The following is a 20,050-nucleotide window of genomic DNA, read 5'->3' as shown; positions in this document are numbered from 1 at the left end:
TGATGTACGGAATGCAGTTTAAAGAAATAGTAAGAGTAGTAATATAGACCAAGGAGAGGAAATGTTTTACCTCTTGTGCACTTTAAACCAATTGACAACTATTCTGATTGTGTTGTGTACTTTTCAGCTACTCTTCCATTCCCAGGATGCATTGTGGCGTGCAATACTTTTCTGTCATTACCATTTAAAATCACTCTTAGTTCAATTGATGCAAAGATGAAGTGCTCATGGTCTACTTTGTATTGAAGTAAACCTACATGCACATCTTGATACATACATGGTAGACCCTTCCCCCATTTTATAATCTAACCATTAACTCCGGTGGCATGCCTCCCTTGTGAGGAAGCAGAGTCTGGAGTCTAATTCGGGCTCTCTTATTTTGCGTTGGAGTCACAAAGGTGGGTAAAAAGCACCTAAGTGGCAATAGAGTGAATGCGAATAATTTGGAGTACCTAAAGCCCCTATTCAACTGAGCTGCAAACCATAGTGAGTGTTTTTGAATGTAGAGAATGTTGCGTCCTCGTCAGTGTTTGTTTAAGGTCGCCTAATATTCGCCATTCTGCTGTACTTCTCTACTTTTTGAAGAAAATATTGAACTGTACAAACAGGATTTTGAACTGTTTGAAATTGATTTTAAACTTCTCGTGTAAGTCCAGTATTTTGCCACCTTTGCCAACAGTCACAAATGTTGGCTCCTCAATTAACTTTGGGATAGAGATTTTAAGGTTCATGATGTTGTGCAACTGTGTTGGTTGACAAGCTTCTGCAACATTGAACGTCAGTGCCAGTGACTCTGGATTGACAGAAAGTGATGGTGGGATTGCAGGGTGTGTTCATACGTCACTTCTCACGCTCCCTGGTAAGGTCGATTTACAGTTCTGGAAAGGAGGGTCCATAAGGAGTCAACTATCAGATTCAGGAAAGGCAGCATGATCCTGGGTATTGAATAAATGACCAGTTTGAGAGCCTCAGCAGAGTCGTGGAGGTTGGATGGGAGTTCACCCAAGCAGTCTAGATGTGCTTTTTGGATTTAGAGAAGTCATTTGACCTTGCCGGGTGCCATGGTTGTATGATCCCTCCATATACGATGATCAGTCCCCGTGCGACAGGTTTCAAAGTTCGCCCTGCATTGCTGGCAAGTCACACAGTGTCACCCCTTGCATGTCACTTCACCAAGGCTGCCCTATTTTACCATCCATTTTCTGTACCGCTTAGTCCCCACTGGGGTCACGGGCGTGCTGGAGCCTATGCCAGCCGTCATCGGGCAGTAGGCGGGGGACACCCTGAACTGGTTGCCAGCCAATCGCAGGGCACACAGAGACAAACAACCATTTGCACTCGCATTCACACCTAGGGACAATTGGGAGTGTTCAATCGGCCTACCAAGCATGTTTTTGGGATGTGGGAGGAAACCGGAGCGCCCGGAGTAAACCCACACGGGCCCGGGGAGAACATGCAAACTCCATACAGGGAGGGCCGGAGGTGGAATCGAACCCGCACCCTCCTAACTGTGAGCCGGACGTGCTACCCAAGTGTGCCACCGAGCCGCCCCTATTTTACCAATCATGTTAAAACGTTTATGGAACTGATTTCCAGGAGGAGTCGGTGATTTTCTAGAGCTACACTCGCCTGACTTGTGTGTGGGCAGCGTGGGATCGTTCTGTGCTCATGTCGGTGTGGGTGTGATTGGTTGCATGTGCCCTGCGACTGGCTGGCGACCAGTTCAGGGTGTAGTCTGCCTTTCGCCCGATATCAGCTGAGATAAGCTCCAGCACCCTCTCTCAACCCTGAACAGGATAAGCAGTGTTGAAAATCGACGGATGGATGGATTTCCAGGAGCAGGATGGGCAACTGGTGGCCCATGGGCCGCAAGCTGTTTAATACAGTGTTACCTCCTTATATTGCGGTTCATATTTTGTGGCCAATGAATTTTAGTGGTGGGTGTCACTCTATCATGTCTTTATTCATTTATATCTTTTACAGCACAGAAAAGATAAATGCAAATGGAGTGCACTTACTATATAGTTCTCTTATCAACACCATGGTAATCAAAGCCTTTTTATAAAGGCTCACATTCATCCATTCACACACCCATTCATATCCACACTGTTCTAACACAGCATGTCACCGTTTGCAACTTTTAAACAATGTTCTGTTCAGAAACTTCGAACGTTTCTTCAAACGTGCTGTTGAATCAGTCAGTTGAGCGATACTGTAAGCCAGATCATGAAGAGTTGCGTTCAGGGAGAGAGGAGTGCTTAGACACATGACCACAGTACAAGGACAATGAACCGGCAAATAACTATGTTTGTCTTGTGTAAATTTGTCTTAAAACATCTTACCTTAACAGCAATCTGTTTTCTTTAGTCTTTTTTAACTTCGTTTAGCACCATAAGACTAGTTAGTGTTAATGTAAATATGTTTTTGTTATATTATATATGTTGTTTTGTGTTAGTCGGGCCAATAGTCATTTGCGATACAGACACCATGTTATGGCACAAATGACTCCACACCTTAACCAGCTCAGTGGCCTAGTGGTAGAGTGTCCACCGTGAGATAGGAAGCTTGCGGGTTCAAACCCCGGCCAGGTCATACCAAGGACTATAAAAATGGGCCCCATTGCCTCCCTGCTTGGCACTCAGCATTAAGGGTTGGAATTGGGGGGTTAGATCACCAAATGATTCTCGAGCGTGGCACCGCTGGTGCTCACTGCTCCCCTCTTTCCCAGGGGATGGATCAAAATCACACGGGGATGGGTTAAATGCAGAGGACAAATTTCACCACACCCAAATGTGTGTGTGACGATCATTGGGACTTTAACTTTAACTCCACCCCAAATGACCCCGCCCCCTACATATGACCACGCCCACCTCCAAATAAATGTGTCCTCTTTTTCAGAAACCCAAATCTGGTCACCCTAGGTTATGCTATACTGTTATGCTCCGTGGGGAAACACTGAACTGATCCATGAAAGTGGCAGCTCTGCTCCTGGTGTGCTTCGACACCTTTAAAAACTCTACGGGCAACTTGACACTGCTTTTGATTCAAGGCACCGCTCCACTGACTGACACGTGCCTTCCTTTCAGCTTGCCCACCGCGTGGTTCCGCTCTCCACTGCCGAGCTTTATATTCAAGTACACCCAGTCCAGCATCAGTCATATACCAATCTAAGATTTTTTCTCCTTTGTCCCTGGAGGCAAACCCAGCCCTATCAATACAAATTGTGAGAACATTAAAGTCCTTGAAACAAGATCAAATGAGAATGACCGCAAACGCTCATCCCTTTGCCGATTTGCACTAAACATTGGCATGGTGTGTGGAATAAGCTACATTTACTCATAAATTAAATGCTTCTTTGTGTATCTGGATTATAACGTTACTGTATATACAATACAATACAATACAATACAATACAATACAATACAATACAATACAATACAATACAATACAATACAATACAATACAATACAATACATTTATATAGTGCTTTCACAATAACCATATAAAGTGTTGTATTGAACAATAAATAGCAAAATATAGAAGACATAAAGATTTTTAATAAAAACTTACTGTCTATGAAAAACAACCAAAAATGTACAATAACTAATCCCATGGGGATAACTAATCCCATGGGGATATTATACTTCTATTAGACCGGTACTTCATGGTGCTTTATTGAACACTACAACAATACAGAACACATAACAAATTGACAATATTACAATTGTAACGACGTTTTCAATATACGCTTTGTTTTTTAAATGAAACTTACTGTACATGAAAAATGACCAAAAATGTGCAATTACTAATCCCATGGGGATATTATATTTTTATTAAACTAGCACTTCTATAAGACTAGTCAACTTTAATAGTATCAAAATAACAAAAAAGTCGAGCGACAAAATCTAAACCCCACTCAGTGTTGCCTGAGCCAAAAGCTTCTTGCTGTGATCCGGCAGCCACAGTGCTGCCATAATACTAGGCTGACAAGACAAACCACTTGGAAAAAGTCTGAATTTCTTTAAGAGAAATAAAGTAATTCAACATAGCATCTTCCCTTTTACGCCAACAATTTATGTATTGGTCACGATCTGTATCTTTCTCAAATTATATTATTCTTATGACATCATATGCACACAGTTTGGACATAGTATGTGAGCTCTGTAGTAGTCTGCAAAAGATGCATTCTATATGTGAGGTTTTTTTCCCATACTGTTGCTTCCTTAATTGTGTATTTGATCTTCCGCAGGGCCTGTATATATTCTTAGTTTATGCTGTTTACAACAGTGAGGTATGTTTACATTCAATCTATTTTACCGTCATTGTCAATTACTATACCAGATTATTAAATTGCATTCATTTGACTTTTGAAGGCTTTCCAACTTTTGATTGAAATACCAGTTTTCTCATTTAGGTGAGGAATGCCATAAAGAGGATCAAGGAAAAGAGGAAAGCTCTATCTTTCACAGTAAGTGCCTCAAATGTAGAATGTAGCAGTGGTGACATCATAATTACGTAAGCATATTGTTTACATTTCTGATTGATTGATTGATTGATTGATTGATTGATTCATTGATTCATTCATTCATTCATTCATTCATTCATTCATTCACCATGTAAATGTTGCCTTTTTGTAAATCAGTCTTGTAACTGTGACAACCTTACACATACATTAGTGTTCAGAATAATGCTAGTGCTATGTGAGTAAAAAGATTATTGCAGGTTTTGAGTATATCTTTTATGGTTACATGGGAAACAAGATACCAGTGGATTCTCTCATAATTGGATAAGCATATTGTTTTCGTTTCTGATTGATTGGTTGATTCATTGAACATGTAAACATTACCTTTTTATAAACCTGAGTCTTGTAACTGTGGTAACATACAGTACTGTTCAGAATAATGCTGAGGCGATGTGTCTAAAAAGATTATTCCAGGTTTTGAGTATATTTTCTATGGTTACATGGGAAACAGGATACCAGTAAATTCTCACAAATCCAATAAGACCAAGCATTGATATCCACATTGTTAAGGCTGTGAAATTGGGCTATTAGTAAAAAAAAGGAGAAAAGGGGGTGTTTGGTAATTGCATTAAAAACATTTTTTTTGTCAAGTTGAAGTTATCTGTTTTTTGTTTCACGTGTTCTTGCAGAATTGCTCCCAGCCAACCACATTCCTACCTTCTCAGAGAGCTCCCATAAGATCTTGGGACCGGAGCCCACCCACCCCTTCCAGTCCTGAAACCAGTGAGACGTCTGGACCCTCTAGTTCTACTTCACTAGTTATAAAAAACGGTAGGTTTTTCTGTTCTACATGCTGTTGAGACAGATGCCAAATATTAAACGAATCCATGTTCTATTTTTAACAGAAACTGCCATTCACGTGAATATTGAATGATGATTTACCTGTTTACGACATCTTACTTGCTCATCCATAACGACCTGGGCTTTGGAAATGGGGCGCCTGTTAATGTCCATGGTAGTAGTCCTTTGAGCAATGCATCATTTCCCCACTTACCGTCTCAGCTCAGGGCCGCAGCACTCAGTCCACCTCATTGCCTGATATCTGCCATTGCGTGCCTCTATGTGTGTGGAATGCTTCTCTGTGTGGTGTGCAACACAAATACGTACTCTATTCAGCAAAGTTAAATAGGGCATTCAAATTAAATCTCTTAATAAAATCAATTTTAGCAGAAAAATAGAGTTTATGAAAAAAAATTGATTTTGTCTTTCAGAGAGTTTCAGAAAAGAAAGTTTCGTGAATTTCTCATTGAAACCAGCACCAGGAAACCAAGTAAGCAACATGTTTACATTTTAATTGTATACTTAGTTGAGACTCATTCTGTAATTGCTGTTTTCATATGACCAAATACTTATTTGCTGCTGTTCTTATGAATCAGGTGGTGCAACTCACAGCATTCAAACCATCAGGTACAATGTTTTTTCACCATAATTGAAGAGAAAATGTATTCAGCATTGTCAAATGTAGATGTGTAAAAAAACAATCTATCATTTGTTTTGAGTTCACAAATGGAAATCTGCTTCAAAGCACTCATTCTCGATCTTACGCGGGGTGTCGATTCATTATTGAACAAGCTGAAGCACACAGTCCCGGGGCTGCAGCACAATCCTAACCGCACAGTCAAGATATTAAAAGAAAGTTTCTTCAGGACAATACTATGAATGTCCTTGCGTGGTCCAGCAACAGCCCAGATTTGAATCTAATAAAACATCATGTCATAAAATGGGTGTGCACTGCCACTCCCCATCTAAAATGATGACAATGGACAAGTCTACCGTAATTTTCAGACTACAAGTCGCTCCGGAGTACAAGTCGCATGAGCCATAAAATTCCCAAAAAAGTGAAGAAAAACATATATGAGTCGCTTCGGAGTATAAGTCGCATTTTGGGGGGCAATTTAGTCGACAAAATCCAACACCAAGAACAGAAATCAACGAGCAACAACAGGCTAAACCAGTGGTCCCCAACCTTTTTTGCGCCACGGACCGGTTACATGTCAGAAATATTTTCGCGGACCGGCATTTATATAAATAAATAATACATTTATATAAATAAATAAATAAATAAATAATACATTTATAATAAATATATAAATACGATGAAATAAAATGATACGACTGACAAAAACAAGTACAAATGACAAAAATAAAACTCACCATTACGTTGAATTAGTGGGAGCACTGAGTTTGTTTCTCAGAAACGAGCCGGTCCCATCTAGACGTAATCGGAGACAATGACACCCGAAGTGATTAAGGTTTGTCTTTTATTGCAGGATGCTTGGTCTCCATGTGTTGAAGCAGTTTTGAATGCTTCATTGCCTGGTTAGTTAGCCTGTCGCCACATATTAGCTTTGCGGGCTCGACTGGGGAAACATGTCACGTGACCGGGACGAGTGTCTTGACCTGAATTAATTGATCGTCAATATTTTTTTTATTTTTTTCTGTGCGGCTTGGCGGCCCGGTACCAAGTGACCAACGGACCGGTACCGGTCCGCGGCCCGGTGGTTGGGGACCACTGGGCTAAACGATAGGTATGGTAACGTTACATAAACACAAACAAAAAGCTGAGAACGGGCCTGACGTAATATTATTAAGAGTTATTAAAAAAAACGTTTATAAAACCATCTGTGTCGATTTAGTTAATTAAATCCATTGGTCGTCCTTTGTCAACAATGCGTGCGCGCCGCTGACGGCGCTTGGACTTTAAAATATTCCACAGGCCCATATACCGTTTTTTTCCGTGTATAGTGCGCAATATTTTACTAATTTATTGTCCTAAAATCTGGGGTGCGTATTATACATGGGTACAAAGAAAAAAATTTTTAATTTTTTTTTTTTTAATTTTTCTTTTTTTTTTTTTTTAAATAAAGTCATGGTACAACAAAACCAACAACAGGACTGACCGACAAAGTCGTGGAACAAAAAGACAGGGTGACATTACCAAAGACAGGAACACAATGACAGTAACACATGCAATGATCCAACGGTGAGCAAGGGGCAGACAGGACTTAAATACAAAACACGTTACATCGATTGAGGTGACACAGGAAGAGCGGGGTGACACGTACAGAAACTATGGCAACCTAGACACATAGCAAAACTGGGGACGAGACAGGACAAATCTCCCCCGAAATAAAACTCACCTTTCTTCTTGTTTGTTGTCAATCGCGCATCGCATTCAGCCATCCTGCCCAACACACTTAGTAAAATTCATAATTGACGACACATCGTTTGATGCGATGGTGCGTGCAATCCTCGATGGTGTGTTATTGTCAAATATTGTTTGTTTTTTAATCTCCATCGCGGACTGGACGTCATACGGAGGCCGCCATTACAGATGCGCAGAACGGTTGCGCAAGACACGTCAGCTATATAAAGAGCGAGAGTTCAGTTCTCCACCTATTAGTTTCAATTCACAGTTTAATTAGCAGTTTCAATCAGCAAATAACAAAATGCGTATTACAGGTAATATTTTATTTCACAACACTTTGCCTTGTTCCTTTCGTCTCTGCTGTTCATTTCAAACGCGCTCCATACGACCGCAATGCTCTTGTATCAGACGCTCGCTCGATCACCTGCTAGTTTGCCGTCTGTCACAATGTACCCTACACAAATCCGAAACATTTGTTGCGGCTCCGAGTCACGACGAGGGGCAAGTTTTGGTTTCCAAGGGTGTTTTTATTCCTCTTCAACGTCTCTCCCATACAGAGCCGCCGTGTGCTCACGGAGCGCGGTGGTGCGTTTAGGGGCAGTCGGAGAAATCAACGCCAACAAAAAAAATGACATCCAGCCTAGTTAAGACCATACCAAAGACTTTAAAAATGGGACCCATTGCCTCCCTGCGTGTGTGACGATCTTTGGGACTTAAAAAAAAAAGAAAATAAAAAAATTCATAAAAATTGGGTGCGTATTATACATGGGTACAAGCTTTTTTCCAGCATCAGCATGCCATTGTTAGGGGTGCGTACTATACATGGGGGCGCACTATACATGGAAAAAAACGGTAACAATATATAAATTAGATATCAAATAACTATTATATAAGCAATAATATTATCAAACCATCTGTGCACTAAATCATTAAATCCATCAATCAAATTCCTCGTCCTTTGTCAACAACGCCGCGCGTGCGCCCTGACGTCAGCCTTGTCATTATTCCACAGATCTAGTATATAACTGTATTGTAGCTTTAACAAAGTACAAGGAAAGATGTGGGTTTGGTAAACGGCTCTTTATTTAACGAAACAAACTTCCAGGCGTGTGGCGACGCGGACTTCCAGCCACGGAGGTGGAAGAGAGATCCATAGAATAGGACCGGGCGTGCGTAAAAGCCATGACCGAGCCCCATCCACCGTCCCTGGACAGCCACCCGCCCGAGCGCCGGCCTCCGACTTCAATCCACGGAGGTGAAAGAGAGCTTCGTAGAGTAGGACCGGGCGTGCGTAAAAGCCATGTCCGAGCCCCATCCACCGTCCCTGGACAGCCACCCGGCCGAGCGCCGGCCCCCGACTTCAATCCACGGAGGTGAATGAGAGCTCCGTAGAGTAGGACCGGGCAGGCGTAAAAGCCATAATAGTTTTTCAAACCTTCTGTGTCACTCCAAATCCTTAAATCCTTCAAACTCTTCGTCCTCCGTGTCACTTAGAAACAAAGCCGCTAATGATGCCTATAAAAAAAACCACGACTTATAGTCGGAAAATTGCAGTAGATTGAAATGTGCAAATGCTTGTAGTATGTATCTTATTTTTTCAATTATTTACTTATTTAGTTATGAATTATTTTGTTTAACGTGTTCCCCTCTGTGAGCCGTCAGCTTATCATGGTAGAGGGCGTGCCATGGTAAAGTGTTTCCCAATGATCGTATAGGAGCTAGTAAGTTGTCAGGGGCTTTGTGATTTTGGCTGGATCACCCAGGGAAACAAGTCCTAGGTGAGGGAACAAATGAAGCACATCTCAAAGACCCTTTATGATGATGCGCTCGCTTACCAGTGCTTGTACATCAGACTGAGGCTGCACCCATACCGGGAACAGCCCAAAAAGGCAATGTGGGTCCCCTTTCCCATGGGCTCACCACCGGTGTGGTCTGTGGTCAGATGTCCAGTGAGCTGGGCAGCAGCCAGAGGAGAATTTGGTGATCTGATCCACAGCAACAGAAGCTAGCTCTCAGAACATGGAACGTCACCTCTCTGGCAAGAAAGGAATTCTGTGAAGGGTGCTCCGGTAGTACAGTTTACCAAACCTCCTTATATGCGGGAAGGTGGTCCACCTCAGGTCTCGTCCTGGTTAGTTCAAGATTCATCCATCCATCTTCTTCCGCTTATCCGGGGTCGGGTCGCGGGGGCAGCAGCTTCAGGAGGGACTCCCAGACTTCCCTCTCCCCAGCCACTTCATCTAGCTCATCCCGGGAGATCCCAAGGCGTTCCCAGGCCAACTGAGAGACATAGTCTCTCCAGCACGTCCTGGGTCGTCCCCGGGGTCTCCTACCGGTGGGACATGCCCGGAACACCTCCCCAGGGAGGCGTCCAGGAGGCATCCTGATGAGATGCCCGAGCCGCCTCATCTGGCTCCTCTCAACGTGGAGGAGTAACGACTCTACTCCGAGTCTCTCCCGGATGACCGAACTTCTCACCCTATCTCTAAGGGAGAGCCCGGACATCCTGCTGAGAAAACTCATTTCGGCCGCTTGTATCCGGGATCTCGTTCTTTCGGTCACGACCCATAGCTCGTGACCATAGGTGAGGGTAGGAGCGTAAATCGACCGGTAAATTGAGAGCTTTGCCTTTTGGCTCAGCTCTCTCTTTACCACGATGGACCGGTTCAGAGTCCGCATTACTGCCGACGCTGCACCGATCCACCTGTCGATCTTGCGCTCCATCCTCCCCTCACTCGTGAACAAGACCCCAAGATACTTAAACTCCTCCACTTGGGGCAGGATCTCATCCCCGATCCGGAGAGGGCATTCCACCCTTTCCTGATCGAGGACCATGGACTCGAATTTGGAGGTGCTGACCCTCATCCCAACCGCTTCACACTCGGCTGAGGTCCCCAAACCGGACACCCTCAACGCCTCGGCTACGCCTAGAAATTCTGTCCATAAAAATTATAAACAGAATCGGTGACAAAGGGCAGCCTTGGCGGAGTCCAACCCTCACTGGGAACGAATCCGACTTACTGCCGGAAATGCCGACCAAACTCTGGCATCTGTGATACAGGGACCGAACCGCCCTTATCAGTTGGCTCGGTACCCCGTACTCCCGAAGCACCCCCCACAGGACCTCCCGAGGGACACGGTCGAACGCCTTCTCCAAGTCCACAAAACACATGTGGACTGGTTGGGCGAACTCCCATGCACCCTCGAGGATCCTGCTGAGGGTGAAGAGCTGGTCCACTGTTCCACGGCCAGGACGAAAGCCACACTGTTCCTCCTGAATCCGAGGTTCGACTTCCCGACGGACCCTCCTCTCCAGCACCCCTGAATAGACCTTACCAGGGAGGCTGAGGAGTGTAATTCCCCTGTAATTGGAACACAACCTCCGGTCCCCTTTCTTAAAGAGGGGAACCACCACCCCAGTCTGCCAATCCAGAGGCACTGTCCCCGATGCCCGTTGTAGAGACGTGTCAGCCATGACAGCCCCACAACATCCAGAGCCCCTAAGAAATCCGGGCGGATCTCATCCACCCCCGGGGCCTTGCCACCAAGGAGCTTTTTAACTACCTCAGTGACTTCAACCCCAGAGATTGGAGAGTCCGCCTCAGAGTCCCCAGGCCCTGCCTCCACAATGGAAGGCGGTGGAATTGAGGAGGTCTTCGAAGTATTCTCCCCACCGACACACGACGTCCCGAGTCGAGGTCAGCAGCACGCCATCTCCACTGTAAACAGTGTTGACGTTGCACTGCTTCCCCCTCCTGAGACGCCGGATGGTGGACCAGAATTTCCTCGAAGCCGTCCGGAAGTCATTCTCCATGGCCTCGCCAAACCCCTCCCACGCCCGGGTTTTTGCCTCAGCAGCCGCCGAAGCCGCGTTCCGCTTGGCCATCCGGTACCTGTCAGCTGCCTCGGGAGTCCCGCAGGCCAAAACGGCCCGATAGGACTCCTTCTTCAGCTTGACGGCATCCCTTACCGCCGGTGTCCACCAGCGGGTTCGGGGATTGCAGCCACGACAGGCACCAATGACCTTATGGCCACAGCTCCGGTCGGCCGCCTCAACAATGGAGGCGCGTAACAAGGTCCATTCGGACTCAATGTCCCCCACCTTCCCCGGGACGTGGGAAAGGTTCTGCCGGAGGTGGGAGTTGAAGCTCTTCCTGACAGGGGATTCCGCCAGACGTTCCCAGCAGACCCTCACAGAACGTTTGGGTCTGCCAGGTCGGACCGGCATCTTCCCCCACCATCGGAGCCAACCCACTACCAGGTGGTGATCAGTTGACAGCTCCGCCCCTCTCTTCGCCCGAGTGTCCAAAACATGCGGCCGCAAATCCGATGACACGACTACAAAGTCGATCATCGAACTGCGGCCTAGGGTGTCCTGGTGCCAAGTGCACACATGGACACCCTTATGTTTGAACATGGTGTTCATTATAGAAAATCCGTGTCGAGCACAGAAGTCCAATAATAGAACACCGCTCGGGTTCAGATCGGGGGGGCCGTTCCTCCCAATCACGCCCTTCCAGGTCTCACTGTCATTGCCCACGTGAGCATTGAAGTCACCCAGTAGAACGATGGAGTCCCCAGAAGGAGCGCTCTCCAGCACCTCCTCCAGGGACTCCAAAAAGGGTGGGTACTCTGAACTGCCGTTTGGTGCATAGACACAAACAACAGTCAGGACCCGTCCCCCCACCCGAAGGCGAAGGGAGGCTACCCTCTCGTTCACCGGGGTGAACCCGGATGTGCCCAGCCGGGGGGCAATAAGTATACCCACACCTGCTCGATGCCTCTCACCGTGGGCAACTCCAGAGTGGAAGAGAGTCCAGCCCCTCTCGAGAGGGCTTGTACCGGAACCCAAACTGTGCGTGGAGGCAAGTCCGACTATATCTAGTCGAAACTTTTCTGCCTCGCACACCAGCTCGGGTTCCTTTCCAGCCAGAGAGGTGACATTCCATGTCCCAAGAGCCAGCTTCTGCAGCCGGGGATCAGACCGCCAAGGTCGCTGCCTTTGGCCGCCGCCCAGCTTGCAATGCACCCGACCCCTTTGGCCCCTCCCACAGGTGGTGAGCCCATGGGAAGGGGAACCCACGTTTCCTTTTTGGGCTGAGCCCGGCCACCAGGCGCTCGCCTCCGAGCCCCGCCTCCAGGCCTGACTCCAGAGGGGGGCCTCGGTGACCCGCGTCCGGGCGAGGGAAAACGTGATTCAATAATTGTTTTCATCATAAGGGGTAATGTGAGCCGTGCTTTGTCTGGCCCCTCACCTAGGACCCGTTTGCCATGGGTGACCCTACCAGGGGCATGAAGCCCCAGACAACATGGCTTCTAGGATCATAGGGGCACGCAAACCCCTCCACCACGATAAGGTGACGACTCACGGAGGGGTAGTTCAAGATTCAAGAAATTTTATTCGCCATGTTTGAGCGTGCCAAACAAGGAATTTGACTTTGGTAAATCACAGCCTCTGTTCAACATTTAGGTGACTAACAACACTCAGGACATGTGAAAAATGGCAAATATTCTCAAACATTCCCTGATCTTAAACTCCCAAGAGGGCAAGGAAAAACTCGAAACTCCAGCTAGGGAAAATGAAAAACCTTGAGAAGAGACCACGGATGGGAGGGTCCCTCTTCTAGGATGACCAGGCTGGAATGGATGCAGAAAGGACACATAGTATAAACAGTGTAGACAATTCAAAAAAGGTGTTTGGAGCAGGCTGTTATTGCACAGTAATGACTCGTTGATGTATAATCCAGACAGCAACTTTAAATTTGGGTGCCATCTAGGCCCCAAGCCAGGCGGGGGTGGGGGGCATCAGAGAGAGCACAAACTCCACAAAATTGGCCAGCATAGGTTAATTGAAGACAATAGCATAGAAAATCGTGTCTTTCTACTAAGGTAGAAGCTCTGATTGTGTTAGTTGAGGTGTTGAGGTGGCTTGGGGATCTGATTAGAATGCCTCCTAGACATCTCCTTGGAGATGTCTTACAGACACGTGTTACTGGGTGGAGAGAAGGTTGGGAAGGATTAGAAGGATAAAATGTGAGATTGACAGGCGAATCGGTGAAGAGTCTGCACTGAAGCTGATTATGTCAGTCCGTTGTGGTTAAGGAACTGAGCTGAAAAGTAAAGCTGACAATTTATCAGTCACTTTAGGTCATCTAGAAGGGGCTCAGAGTAGAGCTGCTGCTTCTCCTCCACATTGGGCGGATCCAGATGAGATGGCTCGGGCATCTAATTAGAATTAAACTCCTTGGAGACGGGATACGGCCATGTGTTACTGGGTGGAGGCCCAGACGACGACTCAAGACACATTGAGGTATTATGATTCTCAGCTGGTCTGGTAGTGCCTCAGGATGCGCCCAAAAGAGCTGGATGAAGTGGCTGGGGACAGGGAAGTCTAGGCTTCCCTGTTAAAGCTACTGACCCTGCGACCTAAGCGGAAGAAAATAAATATTTTTTCATTGGTTAATAAAAATTGTGATCTGTCATTTGTTTCATTAATTTGACTGCACTGATTTACTATGTGAATGGGGTTAGAATAATCACTTGGTGACTTTGTGCATGTATAGTCGAGCATGAGACAGAACATTTTAATTCAAAATCTAAAAAAGAATTGCCAATGACAATTATAAAGCCCGGCAGCAAGGCCAAGAAGGGCCAATGTAGTTTTGCATCTCCATTCATCTGTGCGGTACACATCATTAGGCCTGTGTGAAAACTGTTTTTTGTGTTCTGAATTAGAAGGCACAGAGAACAGATGGTGCAGAGGGTTAAGTCACTTTCAATAGCACCAATTTGCCCATCAGTGGCAAGAACCAAGTTTAAAATTGAATCATTAAATGTTTTAGCGTCTGTGAAGAACGCCTGCTGGATGCTGGAGTGCTCCTGGGTGTTCATTGTTGGCTAATGAGACAAAGAAGAAGTTCATTCCACTAATCATCAATGGCCATGTCTGGCTATTCAGAGCATTAGCCATTAACCACTCTAACACCTGCTCTCTCTCTCACTCCACTTTTCAATTGGCATCCCTTCTTATCTTATCTCATCTTTTGTACGCAAACACACTTGCATGCAATACCAAAACATCATATTCTGATGTAGTCATATCTAATGCCCTTGTCTGTATTTCACGACAGGTTGTTGAACGGAAAATGGACTCCCACCCTGATACTCAATTCATCGTAACCTTGGATCACACTGAAAGAGTGTAGAACTGGACACGCAATTTAAGTGCATGGCTACTACACACGAATACACAAGTCTTGGTGATGTAGATGAAACTCAAAATAGTGGATAAAGTGCTCCATGTTTTACAATGCGGATGTTTGGTTCTTTACAGAGCCTCGCACTGAAATTGCATAAATAACGACGCATGTTCCTTTTTGATTTAGAATATGGTGTATTTGCATGCTTTCATCATTGGCCAAAGGGACAGGATTTTGGTGATCGGGCAGTCTCTGGTCGTCATTTTAATACCAATTACATACTTACTCAAACTTTCCGAGTATGATTAGGAATCAACAGTGTTGTCATGCACATCTTATTTGATTAGAAAGTCTTCCTTTACTTGAAGACTGAGACATCCACTCAGAAACATATGAAAATGACATCTAAAATTGCCACCTTTTATTTTCAGACTCAATGAATCTGTCGCATAATAACTACTGTAGTTCCAAGTGTCATATAAAAAAAAGCGGACGCTGCGTACTGTATGCGTTGATCAAATCTTAGCAGAAAGTGTCAAAGGGAGAAACACACCTGTAAAATTGAAGTTTTTGTGATGTAAAAAAATGACATCTTGCATTTCCCAAGTAATTACTGAATTCTTTAACATAATTTGAAAATATGTACAACATTCATTTGGGAAGAGAGCAAAAGCTTTTGTCGGGTCTCTTTTAACAGGAGCAGTTTTCATAATGAATAAACTCCTGTTACATAAGAACATACTTCTCATAGATTCGTTTTGATTAAGTTTTTACTAATGTAATGGTTACTTTTTCAGCTACATTTTACATGTATAAAAGGCAACAAAATGTTGAAAGATATCAGTCTGGAGAAAATTAGACATAATTTCTTCTGCATTAAATATTCAACTGTGTCCTGGACTTACCTTCAAAATAAAATAAAAGAAGCAAAATTCAATATCAATACTGCCACTGTCTGCTAATAATATGGTTGTACCATGCTGTAATCATGCGGCAGAAAAGGCTCTCAATATTGATATTCATGCAGGCTGCCTAATTCGTACGGGTTGTGTTTCCTATTTCTAAATGATATTTAGCTGCCAAGGCCTTTCAAAGCATTTTTATCAGCTTGGAACCTTCTGCAGTGTTGGCATTTGAGCAACCAGGACAAAATCACAAAAGATTCGAAAGAACATCAGTTATAATTTCATACTGCACTATACAATATACATACAGTTTAAACGAAGATTTAAAACACAACAGCATATCACTCTGATAATATTGGTGAAGCAGTGCAGCGTGGCGACGAGTGATGTGAGAGAAGAGGGTCACAGTTCCAACTATTGAACAGCTTCAGAACTATCTATCAAAAAGACGAAAAATAATTTCACCTTTTAGGACGACAACTTGCCTTCACAAAGGAAATGGTTGGAATTGTCTAGTCACAACTCAGACCTAAATACAATTGGATATCCATGAGGTGATCTTAAGTGGACTGTGGATTAGAGATGTCCTTGCAGTGTGCGTAACACTTTTTTGTAGCTTTTTGACACTACAAAAGTCCGAGAGTGACTGTTAGTCACAGGAAAACACACAAACACACACATACGTAGTGTGTATATGTATATAGTATACGTATATATATACACACACACACACATATTTACTACATACGTATATGCGTATATATATACACACATATATATATATATATATATATATGTGGGGGGGCTGTGCATTTGTGTGTGTAAGTGTATATGTATGTAGTGTATGTGTGTGTGTGTGTGCGTGTGTGTGTGTGTGTGTGTGTGTGCGTATGTGTGTGTGTATGTGTGTGTACACAGGTGTGTGTATGCGTGTGTGTAAGCATGATACATGAGTGTTATTTATTCATTTTTATGTGACTAAAACCTAGTATTTTACAGGGTGTGTTGTTGATTCCGAAAAAAATTGGCACCAGATTATCTTGTGTATCAAAGTTCCATATGCTAGGATTTATCGTTTTTTTTTTTTTTTTTTAAATATGTTCATGAACATGATTTACTATGAGTCTTTTGTCGTGTTACAAGCTTTGTCTTGATTACATTCGTGTGTTAGATTTCAGCAACCAATTACATTTCAATCCATTTTGGTGATCTAGAAAATGATAATGATTATTTTTGTATTTTTGAGTCAATAATGGTACAGTTGAAAGGATTCAACCTCCAAATTCATATTCGCAACACCTGTCTTGTTTTCATTTTCCATCAACACGGAAACACAATTAGCCTGCTAACAGAGAAAAAAAAATGGACAAACAAATCCCAAATACTGTGAATTGTTTTCTTTTGTATTGCCCGAGTAAAAGCTGTGATTTACTTAATGACATTCTCGTCACATATATTATTATTTTAGCATTATTATTAGTTTAGCATTGCTAAAACAACAAATCTATTGGTGAAACAAGACTTTTGCACAGTACTGCATGAGAGAGTGTAAAACCTTAGAGCTTACAAGCGCAACAATAAAAACGTATTGCCCAGAAGTTTTAAACTTGAATTGTATGCTTTATCCTACATCTCCTAAGCTCTCTATTTTATTCATGTTTAAAAGTGTCTGTTGGCTTCAAACTTACAGTAGACATTGCTATTTTATAAAGTTATGTAGTATAATTAATTCACCCACTGACATTGTCCTATCAATCTTGTAATAAGGTCAAAAGGTTGCAACAATATACTTTTCTACACAATACATTCGTGTAAACACAAGATGTCTAGTCTGAACTATAACAGCTATTGTGTCTTAATCACTGATGTACAATATGTTTATAATAGTCGTGTCTTTGTGTTAGCTGATATGTTCTTAAGTCCACACACAGCCCAAATTGTTTTCATTGATTGTATTTTCAGGCACCATCATTATTCTACTTTTGATTTTGAGATAATGTGTTTGTTGTGAGACATTTGAGGAGTCAAATTAATTTCACTTTGTAAAGATGTGGTCAAACCCTTTTGTTTTTTTCTATTTTGCTGATCATTAGTTTTAGATGATTTTATCAGTTGTGTATTGTAAATCATCAGACAAGGCTAAAAACAGCCATGCTCTAATAGTTGTATGAACACTGTTCAAAATGGCAAAAATGACCAACTCACAAGTGCAGCTTTATGTCATTGACTTTTATTGGTGTGATACTATTACAATAAAATTGAAACAAAACAAAATGCTTTGGTTGGTCATTGTTTCTTTTGGAAGGAAAACACTAACATAGAACAGACTGTCAACCTACACAGGAAAACAAGAGTTGAAGGACAAAAACAAAAGCAATATCAAGAGAATTTGTTTTCACATCAGTAGCAAATAGCCCTGAAAAAAGGCTGAGAACTTTAGTTAAATGAATTGTAATTTTGTCACTTCACAACATAAATATACACCATGTACACCATGATAACAATCAACTGCCTCAATAAAATCAAGGTGCGCTTTGTGTTTGTCTTTTTGTGTCTGTGGGTGACATTCACATTAAGGCAGACTTCACGATTGTCTATAATGATACTGTATTTCAGACTTCTATTAGTTCAAGGAGATTTTTCAAATGTCTACATTTAACGTGATATTACACTTTTTCATCTTTGTCTTTTTCCCAATTACTGAAAAAGTCAGATATTGTTGTCTTTGAATGTGCTCTTATGTGTGCCCAGAGCATAGGTCACCTTTGTTTTTTTACGTATGAGTCTAGCTTACCTTTCAACACAGTAGGTTTCACAGGTACCACACTGGTGACTATCTATACCAAGAACAGACACTGTTCTCTTAGACCCATTACTCAGATTTTCACTACGATCCCAATTGTCGTTAGAGTGACTTTAAACTGCTCAGTATGTAAGCTGTTACATTGGAAAATATTGCAGCAGACAAATATATAAGACAATAAATATTTAGGCAACAGGACGTCGGCAGTGTCTAAAACCAACAACCAAATAATGTGAGTTACAGTTTGACATTATTTTATAAAGGTGAAAATGTTCAATTTCGATGATAGTCTGGTTCTGTGTAAATACCGGCACTAGTACATAACAGAGACGAAGACATTCTATTAAAACCTTTCTGAATGAAAGATTAAAGCATACCCATCAGCTGCATTTATGCTGGAATTTCCAAATTTCTTCCGTTAACGAGCTTGATGCTGATAGACACAGAAAAATATAGTTATGTGACGTCACATTGCTGACTTGCAGTGTTTTCATGTCACTGCACTATCAAGTGTGGGCACAACCAAAATCCCATGGCACTGTACATTAAATGAATCACAATTCACTTTTCATAGGAACTAATTGGCACATGAGTCTTAATGTTTATTTTGCTTTTGGCACACTGTAGAACAGTATGCAAAATTCATTTGAAAATCCAAATAAAACATTGACATTTTGTAACCTGTTTATATTCTCGCAATGTTGTCTTATTGACAAATAGGAATGTAAGAAAAAAAGCCCAGTTTTTATTTTTTTTACTGGCTGTATCCTACTTTTCTTTCAGTTGATGAACAGCTCTTTCTTGTGGTCTAAATATAGTAATATTTTATTACTATATATCTATATCTAAATAGAGTGGAATCAAACTATATTAATTACACAGTGTGACCAAATGTATTTGCACATTCTATGGAGACTGTCCTCATTTATTTTCTTGATTATTTAAAAAAAGGATACGCCAACATTCCATTTCTTAAAAAGAGGTTATGAAATCTGTCATAAAAAGTGCAGAGTTAATCACCAGCCCATCATTCATAATATGGTTCCAGGCTAATGGTGCCATCCTATGTGACAGTCAGCACATAGTACAAGTTAACCAATAGAATAGTGCTTTCAGCATCTGACAACTTGAACATTGTCATTACAATATTGACTGTGCTTAGTTGTAAGCGGGTGGGTACATTCTGTTGATAACCTTTCATTCATTGGAGTTGGGGAAATGGATAATGTTCATTTCCACGAGATTTGATGTCATTCGAAAATTGTCACATAAAGATACAAATATTTATGTTAAATGCTCAAAACAATCTGGAACGCAGATGGGGCTCTATGAAACCTGCAAGTATCTCTCTGGCTATAAAAATGCTCACAAAGGTAAGCTGGCATGTAAGTCCACTTTCATTGCTGATTTGTTGATCCCATACATAGTCTCACCAAAACACACAACACGGTGAAAACAAGTCGTCTGCATTCC

General features: G+C 42.7%; 1 protein-coding gene across 1 annotated transcript in view; it reads left to right on the top strand.

The window, feature by feature from the left end:
• Positions 1-9,654, top strand: part of adgrd2 (adhesion G protein-coupled receptor D2) — a 45,341-nt gene extending 35,687 nt beyond the window's left edge. Inside the window, exons 20-25 of the mRNA XM_061278374.1 lie at positions 4,250-4,291; positions 4,415-4,468; positions 5,152-5,293; positions 5,734-5,792; positions 5,899-5,929; positions 9,509-9,654. Of these exons, the coding sequence (XP_061134358.1) occupies positions 4,250-4,291; positions 4,415-4,468; positions 5,152-5,293; positions 5,734-5,792; positions 5,899-5,929; positions 9,509-9,654 (474 nt within the window). The remainder of the gene's footprint in view (positions 1-4,249; positions 4,292-4,414; positions 4,469-5,151; positions 5,294-5,733; positions 5,793-5,898; positions 5,930-9,508) is intronic.
• The last annotated feature ends 10,396 nt before the right edge of the window (positions 9,655-20,050 follow it).

The sequence above is a fragment of the Syngnathus typhle genome, linkage group LG5 (genome assembly GCF_033458585.1).
Source record: "Syngnathus typhle isolate RoL2023-S1 ecotype Sweden linkage group LG5, RoL_Styp_1.0, whole genome shotgun sequence".
Lineage (NCBI taxonomy): Eukaryota > Metazoa > Chordata > Actinopteri > Syngnathiformes > Syngnathidae > Syngnathus > Syngnathus typhle.
Note: the sequence above shows the minus strand (reverse complement) of the source record. Positions and strands in the feature narration are given on the sequence as shown.